Source organism: Zonotrichia albicollis, chromosome 2, assembly GCF_047830755.1.
Source record: "Zonotrichia albicollis isolate bZonAlb1 chromosome 2, bZonAlb1.hap1, whole genome shotgun sequence".
Classification (NCBI taxonomy): Eukaryota; Metazoa; Chordata; class Aves; order Passeriformes; family Passerellidae; genus Zonotrichia; species Zonotrichia albicollis.
The window spans coordinates 18,019,703-18,028,803 of NC_133820.1; the positions used below are offsets into that span (position 1 = coordinate 18,019,703).

At 45.4% G+C, this 9,101-nt stretch overlaps 1 protein-coding gene across 1 annotated transcript in view; it reads left to right on the top strand.

Annotated features, from left to right (window-relative positions):
- The window catches only part of DIPK2B (divergent protein kinase domain 2B), a 29,449-nt gene extending 21,858 nt beyond the window's left edge, over positions 1-7,591 (top strand). Inside the window, exons 5-6 of the mRNA XM_074534496.1 lie at positions 1,723-2,011; positions 3,221-7,591. Coding sequence (XP_074390597.1) covers positions 1,723-2,011; positions 3,221-3,561 — 630 coding nt within the window. The 3' untranslated portion in view covers positions 3,562-7,591. The remainder of the gene's footprint in view (positions 1-1,722; positions 2,012-3,220) is intronic.
- The last annotated feature ends 1,510 nt before the right edge of the window (positions 7,592-9,101 follow it).

Here is a 9,101-nt window from a genome sequence, read left to right on the forward strand (position 1 = left end):
TGGTGATCTGGGAGGCCTCACGCCCTTCCCCTGGACCCATTCTGACCTGCCTGGCATGCAGCTCCTCTCTTTCCTTATGTGTCCAAGGGAGAATCCTCACCTTTCCCCATCCCACCTTTAGTCCTCACTGCTGGTTCTTGCAACCCTTCATGATTCCATGAAGGAAAGATGGCAGTGGCAGCATCATCCATCTCTGCTCCAAGGCCACTCTGCACTCAGCAGCTCACAGGGCTCTGCGTGGTCCCAGGGAGGGGAAATGGTGCTGGGAGGCTCCTGGGGTCATTCAGCCACCCCAGTTATGGGTCACTGGGACATGAAGCTGTGGCCCTTAGCAGCCTGAAGACACAGGAACACAACTTGAACAGATGAGAATAATATACCAAAGAGAAAAAGCTAGATTTTTGCACAGTTGCCCAGAATGCCTTCGCAGCAGAAGGGAGAAGTAACCTTAAACATGAAGCTGGATGAGTTCATACTTGCCTGGCAGGGTCTGAGGTGCTGGAGTCTGAGGTGCTGGGGACACAGATGAGCTTCAATGGAAATGACAGAAAGCCTTGTGCTGGCATAGCTCAGCAGTCACACGGTTTGGCACGAGCTGCAGGGATGCAGGAGCCCAGCCCAGGTGTCTCCACTGGAGCAAACACCCACCACTTCTGCCCCTGAGACTGCAAAGTCTCTTACAAATGAGCCTGGCAGTTCTCACCAATTAGCAAAAACTGCTTTAGCCTTACCTCAACTCCAAGCTGTGACTTCATCTGTTCAGTGCTCATGAGGGACCCATCAAAGACACCTAAATTTAGCTGTTCTGTGGCTAAAATTTTCATGAATCTGAAAACTATTATTATCTTGGACTTTCCACTTAGTCTCTCTTACAGAATAAGTCCCGAAATACCAGATTCTTCCTCTGTTACAAAAAAGAACCATAAGAAAAAGAAAAAAGCATACTAACTTCTCCAGGATGGGCTAGTAAGTACCTTTCCCAGCTGGATGGGCGAGGAAGGATTGCAGGGTGGTTTAAGAACCAAACCACAACCTCTCAGAATCTCTGCTTGTCAGAGTGACCCTGAGATATGTACAAGCTTCTTTTTCCCAGCCCGGCAGTTGAAGAAGGAGTCAGGAATTTTCTGTTCTCATTCTCAAGGTTGTTTATTGTTTTTTATCTATAACATTCTTTCTCTGACCCACTGCAGGTCTCTCTGGCAGGTCAGGGCTGAGGCACACTGACCACCTCAGAGATGGTGTTGTCTTTTTATATAAAACTACATGTACATTATTCACAAGAACTTCCCAATACCTATCATCTATGTTAGACAGTAAGCTTCTACACTAAACCAATCTAAAATCACCAACATCACCCAGAAGATGGAGGCTAGGAAGAAGAAGGAAAAAGGACAAGGGGCACCCAAATTCTTCCATCTTGGGATCCTGAGCCCCCATTCTAAAAACCTCAAAAATCTATTTTTCACCCTGTGATAAATTCACTATCATTCTACTTAAACTTTCTTGACTTGTAGTTCTTTGTATAAAGGTTGGTAATTGTTTGTTCCAAGGGCTGAATCAAAGGCTCAGGGGTCTTGGGGCTCGAGTCCTCCAGGGCAGCCAAAGGAATTTCCTGGGTTCCAACAACAGCCCTGCTGCTTGGAGCCAGAAAGGCACTCTGAGAGGGAGGCGGCTCCATGAACAGAGGGCAGGGGTGATCCCCCATTGCTGCTCTTCCCACAGATCTTCCCCGACGTGGAGGGCTGGCCCTTCCCGCGGTACCTGGGCTCCTGCGGGCGCCTGCTGGTCAGCGCCAGCACCCGGCCCCTGCGCGACTTCTTCGGCGCGGCACCCGAGGTGGCCGCGGACCTGGCGCTGCAGCTCCTGGCCGTGCTGCGCTCCATGGCCAACAACGACCTCAACTATTTCTTCTACTTCACCCACGTGGACGCTGGCACCTTCGGTGTGTTCAGCAACGGGCATCTGTTCATCCGCGATGCCAGCACGCTGGGCGTCATCGACAAGGAGGAAGGTACTCAGCGGGGTCCACAGCCACGCATCTGTCACGGGAGGGCTCGGGAGGCAGGGCAGACAAACCTTTTCCCTTCTGCCCTTGGCTCTACTGCTGCCTTTTTGTTTTATTTTGGGTTTTTTGGGTTTGTTTTGTTTGAATTTTATTTAATTAACCAAACACTCCTTGCTAAATTAAATTATGAGGAGTTCACTGAGACATTCACCATCAGCAGCTCCTGCCATCCTGGCTCGGAGTCGGGAAGGTGATGGATGTTGTGTTTGTGCAGTTGGTGCTTTTGTGGCCACTCTGTAGCTGGCAGCAGATTTCAGTGTGCATGGTGTGCCCAATGCTCCCATTTGAAGCCTTCCTTTTCAAACTTCTGCCACACAAAAGTCAATATTTGCCACCAGAAATTTTGTAGTTTCGTTTGTTCTCAGTAGTGGATAAAATTAGACCATTCTTACCTGCATTTATCACATTGACTAATAATGGTTATTATTATTCATAACAATATATATAATTGTTATATATATTATTATAACAAATTAATATATTTTAGTAGCAAAATCTCCCTTTTTGTCACTTTTACATAAAATCAAGGGTTAGTATTCAATTTTCACAGGTTACATTGGTCTACTCCTTCAAGTAGAGCTAGTCAAAGACTATTCATCCAATAATTTAACAATTTCATTTTGAATATTCAGATTTTCAAAAGGCTTTTCCTCAGCTCACACATTCAGCTGAGTATTCAGAATATTCAGAAGCAGCTGTCAGAAAATTTTCCACTGGATTTCCTTTTCTTATCCCAGCAGCTATGACTGTTAACTTGACTTCAGCCAGATGAGCTGTTGTTTCAATGTAATGATTTTGGTTAACATGGAAAAAATTACAGGTCTGGCTATTTGTGGCAGTTTTTTGTAGGAGCTCCACATTTTAGATTTGTACTCCAATTCTCATTTTTTTCTGCATCAGCTTGACTCGACAGACTCATCTCCAGCTCCTCTGACAGGCAGCTCTGAAGAGCTCTGTCATTCAGAAAAATATACATATTTCAAAAGCAAGAAAATTGGCACACACGCAGCTTCAGCACCGAGTAATTTGCAGGGAAAGGTGGCCACATCCTTTAGACAGTAACAAACCCCACGTTAACACAGAGGAACAGCTATCTCTGGCTGCCCAGCAGCTCACTATTCTGCTTCTAACAAGCGGTTTAATTGTCCCCAAAAGGGAGCCAGCTGATCGATGGCCAACAGGAGCACAGAGACATCTTCAGCTGCCTGACCGCGGACTGCCAGTCTGTGTTAGTGTCCTGCGCCTCCATCAGGGACCAGCACAGCCTCATCATGGTGTGCCAGGAGCTCCTTCCCAAGCTGCTGTCAGGGAAGTTCCAGCCCCTCGTGCAGGAGAGCATCAACGCCTTCCTGCAGCGCTGCGCCTGCGGCCTGGGCGACGATGGCGGTGCCAGCGAGGCCATGGCGGAGCTGGCAGCGATCCTGAAACCTCTGCGCTCCTGCGACTCCCGCTTCGCCTACCGCTACCCCGACTGCAGATACAGTGACAAATACTGACACTGGGGCTGGGCCTGGCAGGGACTGGAGCGGGAAGGAGAAAAAAAATATTTGGGAAATTTAGTGACTACAAGACAACGGACAGGGATTACATCAGGTGCAGTGCAAAGAACCAAAAGGGGCCAAAACTAACTACACAGGTGTTGTAAAAGCAGGGGGAAAAATCAGGGAGGAAGACACAACTTGGAGGGGAAGATACGAGGGGCATGGCATGGATGCTTAAAAAAAAAAAAATGAAAAATCGTAGGTGGTATGAAAGCCATCAAAAGGCATGGCATGCCATCAAGTGCAGGGACATGCACCAAAGCTTGCCCAATTGATCCCCATTGAAATCGCAAGATTTCGTTTCCCATCCCAAAAGGAAATTTTCCAAGGTGGCTGGAAAGAGCTGCCCCAAATCTGAGGTGTTCTCGGTGTAAGTGGGAGCAGAGTGCATGTGGGATTTATTATTCATCTGCCAGAGATGCATTTGTTACATGGGATACAGACATGGTGTATGGTTTAGAAATGGTTTATGGATTATTAATGTTGTCATGACTGACAAGGGGCCACAGGATTAATAAATCTCATTCACGTGTTTTGGCCTTGGAAGTTTCCCACGCCATTTGTTGAAAACCAGGATTCATTTTGTTGAAAGGCAGGATGCTCACAAGCAGCTAGATAGAGGATCTTTATTGTCATGAAACTTTTAAACTTTTTCTGATGGAGATGATATATAAATAATATGGGATGGATGGATGGATGGATGGATGGATGGATGGATGGATGGATGGATGGATGGATGGATGGATGGTGGGTGGATGGATGGTGGGTGGGTGGATGCATTTAAGACTTTCCCTGTGGCTATTTTTAATGTGCTAAGAATCATAGATAGATGGAACAACCAGATCAGTTCTGTACCATCACCCATCACATCTCACTTTTACAAAATTTTAAAATTTTATTACTTTGGTGACACACAGAACAGAAAGACACAATCAAAAGCATTAAAAAGCTGAAAGGTTCCATGTCTCTTGAGACTTAATTTCTCTAATCCCCAAATATAATTGCTTCTAGTCTTTCCCAAGTCAATGGACAGTAATCAGATGCTAACACAGGAATTTGGTTTAAGGTGAGGAAAAAAAACTCCAGCTCTGGGATGGGATTGTTCAGCAGATATTTTCACATTATTCTCTCTAAAATGGAGGGACCATTTGCACAAAACCATTCAAATGGGAAAACTACCTTAGGAGGAGAAGGAGCACAGGCAGAGGATGAGACATTAATTTACACTGAGCCTGACAAGCTCTGCCAAACACTCAATACTCCAGTGTGGGTGCTGGAGCACCTCCCAAGAGCTGGGGAGATCTAAGTTCTGACCAGCAAGAGCTACAGCAATCCTCATCCCTTTGCCTTCCAGAGGAGGAATTGGTAAGCCAGTCCCCAAAGAAGTGAGTCAGGGACTTAAAATTTGGGGTAGTTCTGGAAACATTTCACAGCAATTGTCAAACCAGGGCTAGATGCAGGTGCCTCATTTTGCAGAAGATGGTTGCGAAAGTGGCAAAACACAACTTTTCTCAACCAGAATCTATCAGTTCCCCTCATGTGAGCTCCCTGTGAGGTGTTAGAAGCACACACCAAACCTTCCCTGATGTGTAGAGGTCAGACAGACCTCACCTGGGCTTGGGACTTTCTCCTGGGATCCAGGCATGCCGGAGTCACTGAGAAAACTTGACTGAGCTAAGTGAGAAACGAGGCTTTCTGGATCATCCACGAGAATTTTCATCATGGAAAGAGTCTTCTTCTAGCTATGGTTAAAAAAAAACCGTTAAAAATGTAAAGGCAGAAAAAGATGTGAGTGCATTTGCATTGCCAGTGGTTGTTCTGGCTTGTGTTGCACAGAGAAGGAATGAAAATCCAGATTTTGTGTTGGCTGTGAGGGGCTCTGGGCACACACAGCATCCAGCCTGGGGTTCCAGGCAGGGGTGGGTGAAGGCTGATGGAACAGGTTGGGCATCCAAAACCCCACACAAAGGTCTGACGCGGGGGAAATCTGACTCAGGACAATTATTTTGCCTTTCTTCCTGGCATAAAGTATCCAAGTGCACCTTTTACCTCTCAAGATGTAGAAACGTTAAAAATTATTTGTAGGTAAGTTTAGCTGCAGGCCCAGATGGTCAGACAGCAAAGAGGTTTAAATATACAGCCTCAACCACTGCAGCCCTCTTTCCTGCTTCCAGTCTATTTCTACATCATGGCTCTCTTCCAGAAGGAAAAACATGTCCTTCCCTGAGAGGCACAAGGCAATCTAACAACCTGCTTCAATCACTTTTTCTTGAATATGTCTGCATCTCCAATGTCTTGTGGAGTGGGTTTACCTGAGAGAGAGCTGGGTGTTAGCTCTGGGCCCTTTTTACTGCAGGATTATCCCACACTGTGCTGGAAACATGTAGAAAACACAGAGAGGATGTGCGTGCCCAGCAGAGAATGCCAGGAGCAAGCCCAGATCCCTCAGGAATAGCCCAGAATTGGGCAAAAGGACAGAGAAGTATCCCACAGGCCCTGGTTACTCACAGCCCAAAAAAGACATGGGTAAAACTCTTCAGAAACATAAAAGTTTTGCTTTGCTGCTTGGACTCATTTTGCAAGGCTGCAGCAGAAGCCTTGAGACACGTAGCATCTATTTTTACAGGGCTGGACTCAAAGTTGTTAAAGCTGAGAGGAGTCTCCCCACTGCTTTTAATAGACTTTGATACAAATTTAAATGAAAAAAACCACTCATGATTAAAAATAACGAAATTGTAGATTTACAAATTATTAAAGCATTGGGAGCTGTGTTCTCCACCAGTTTCTTTCAGACACTGATTACCAAGGCCAGGCTCATGTAAAACTGTGACTAATAAATCAGCCATAAAATCAGTCCATGGCTCAGAGAACAATAATTTTCCTAAACTAAATCTCATTTCCCTGTATTTCCCTGGCCTCTTTTTTTTTTTTTTCAGAATTGCCAATTTTTACTTTTAATATTTTCCTTTTTCTTGGCAGTCAAACTCTGGAATCAGTGCCCACCCTGTCTGCCAGCTTCAGTCAAGCCTTCAAATCCTAGTAGGCCAAACTCCAAAAGGATGTGAAATTAACTTATAAATGGCAATTATTTAAAACCTAATCCTTCCCAAAAGAACTCTCAAGCAATTTTTTCCTCTCTGTGTTCGAGTTATTTCTGTCAGTGGCTTTGTTTGAGCCTTTGCAAACTGTTCCTGGTAACAACTTCAACTGTTTCCACAGCAGAACAAGAATGGCAGGAGAGATCGCCCACCAATCTCCCAGGCAGCCTCAGCATCTCCTTTTTCTGGGGTAGTTTGCAGCTGCCTTTATGCCCAGCTGCTTCTCAGGTGTCTCTCAGTCACACATATTTTTAGAGTTTTCATGTCAAGAGGTTTGTAAAACTGTGGTTTTGGCCTTACTTTGACTTTCAGTGTGTTTTGACACTGTGATTTCTCAGGGGGTGTTGAAGATTGCAATGCAAGATGTTTTCAATTACCATCAGTATGGCAGATTACCTTTGTCAAGTGGGCAGTTTGCCTTATCTCTCTCTCTGAGTGACCACATTCACTCCTCCCTGGGGAGGGGACATTGCTGATAACAGCTATTGGATGTCACTGCATGGCTGATAAGAACTGCAGCATCCCATTGGGAGATGTGAGCACTGAGGGAGGAGCCAAGCATTCCTACCTGGATATAATCTGGAGATTCTGGAACACCAGCATGGCTTCTTCACTGGATTCACCACAGGAACAGCAGCTGCCTCTTCTCCCACTGGATCTTCAGAGGAAGAATACATCTTTCTCTACAGATCCCCTCTGCTCCAACAGAACCACACCTGACACTGCAGGAGGGCTGCAGCCACATTTCCAATGGGACTGCCACCAACACCCTGACCCACAGGGTGTCAGGTTGGGTTCTGACTCTGTCAGTGTTGTTCTAGTGTACTGCATTGTTTATTTTATCCTTTTTCTTTTTTTTCCTTTTCCCTATTAAAGAACTGTTATTTCCTGCTCCCATATTTTTGCCTGAGAGCCCCTTAATTTAAAATTTATAGCAATTCAGAGGGGTAAGCAGGGTTTATTCTCCATTTCAGGGGAGGCTCCTGCTTTCCTTAGAAGACTCCTGACTTTCCAAAACTAGACAAGGGGTTGAGAGGATGGTACAAATCCTGGGGCTGGAGATTCACATTTCCCACTCCATTGCTTTTGTGGGTGATAACTCCTTGCCACACTTTGCACACGCGCGCACACACACACACACACACACACACATCCCCTTCCCTGCCAGCTCCCAGCTTTTTCCTTTTGGCATTTTGGAGAACCACCACTCAGCAGCTCTGGTCCACAGGACCAGCCAGTCAAGCACATTTCATGCATCTTTCCAGCAAGCTCAACCAACATCAGTTGTTTGCAGGTGCTTTTTATTTGCTTTCTGGTTTGCTGAGACTTTAGGATGCACTTGGGTCCCATTTGCCAATTACTCTCTACAGCCAGGTGCTCTAGATGCTTTATTGCTAATTCTTCCTCAGCCTCTCCCATCATCCCATGAATCTGGAAGGGAGAGCTTGAACAAAAATATGGAGTGTCATGAGATGTTATGAAATCACAAGAAGCAGCTCTGTGGTGCTCTGAATTGGCTCACTAAGACACATTAATTTGATTAATGGGTGAGTCTGTCTGCTACTGTACCCTCTGTTCCCCTAATTCAGTGCTGAAAGGAGCTTGGTGACCATCCTGAAACTACAAAAACACAAACAGGAATTTCAGAGGAAGGAAAATGAAACGAAACAGCTACTCCAGGCTGGGGGGCTGGGAGAGGCATGCACTGTTTTTACCTTATGGATTACAGAGTATGGGCTGTCACAGACATCTTTTATGAAAAATCCTTTCCTTAGGATTTTTCCTCCTGAGAAGCTGAGAGGCCTCAGGAACAAAATGTAAACATTGATTATCTGCTGCTGTGGAATGCAACAGGTGCATCTGTGATTGGTCTCATGTGGTTGTTTCCAATTAATGGCCAATCACAGTCAGTGGGCTCAGACTCTCTGTCCAGGACACAAGTCTTTGTTATCATTCTTTCTTTTTCTATTCTTAGCTAGCCTTCTGATGAAATCCTTTCTTCTATTCTTTTAGTATAGTTTTAATGTAATATATATCATAAAATAATAAATCAGCCTTCTGAAACATGGAGTCAGATCCTCATCTCTTCCCTCATCCTCAGACCCCTGTGAACACGGTCACAATGGGCAGACTCATCTGCTTTCCTCCACAGGGGATGGTCTCAGCCTCAGTGAGGGCAGTGGGGCTTCAGGGTGACCTGAACAACTGATAAGAGACCCCAAGGAAGGGTGAGGATGATCCAAAAGTCCAGAAAAAAATGAAGAGGAAAGAAAAGACAGGTGGAAAACTAGGGAGGGAAACTAGGAAAACAAAGATCTTCAAACAATTTTGTTTCAGTCATAGCTTTACTTGCATCATTCCACCTTTCTGCTCTTCCACAAAACCCCACAATATCTA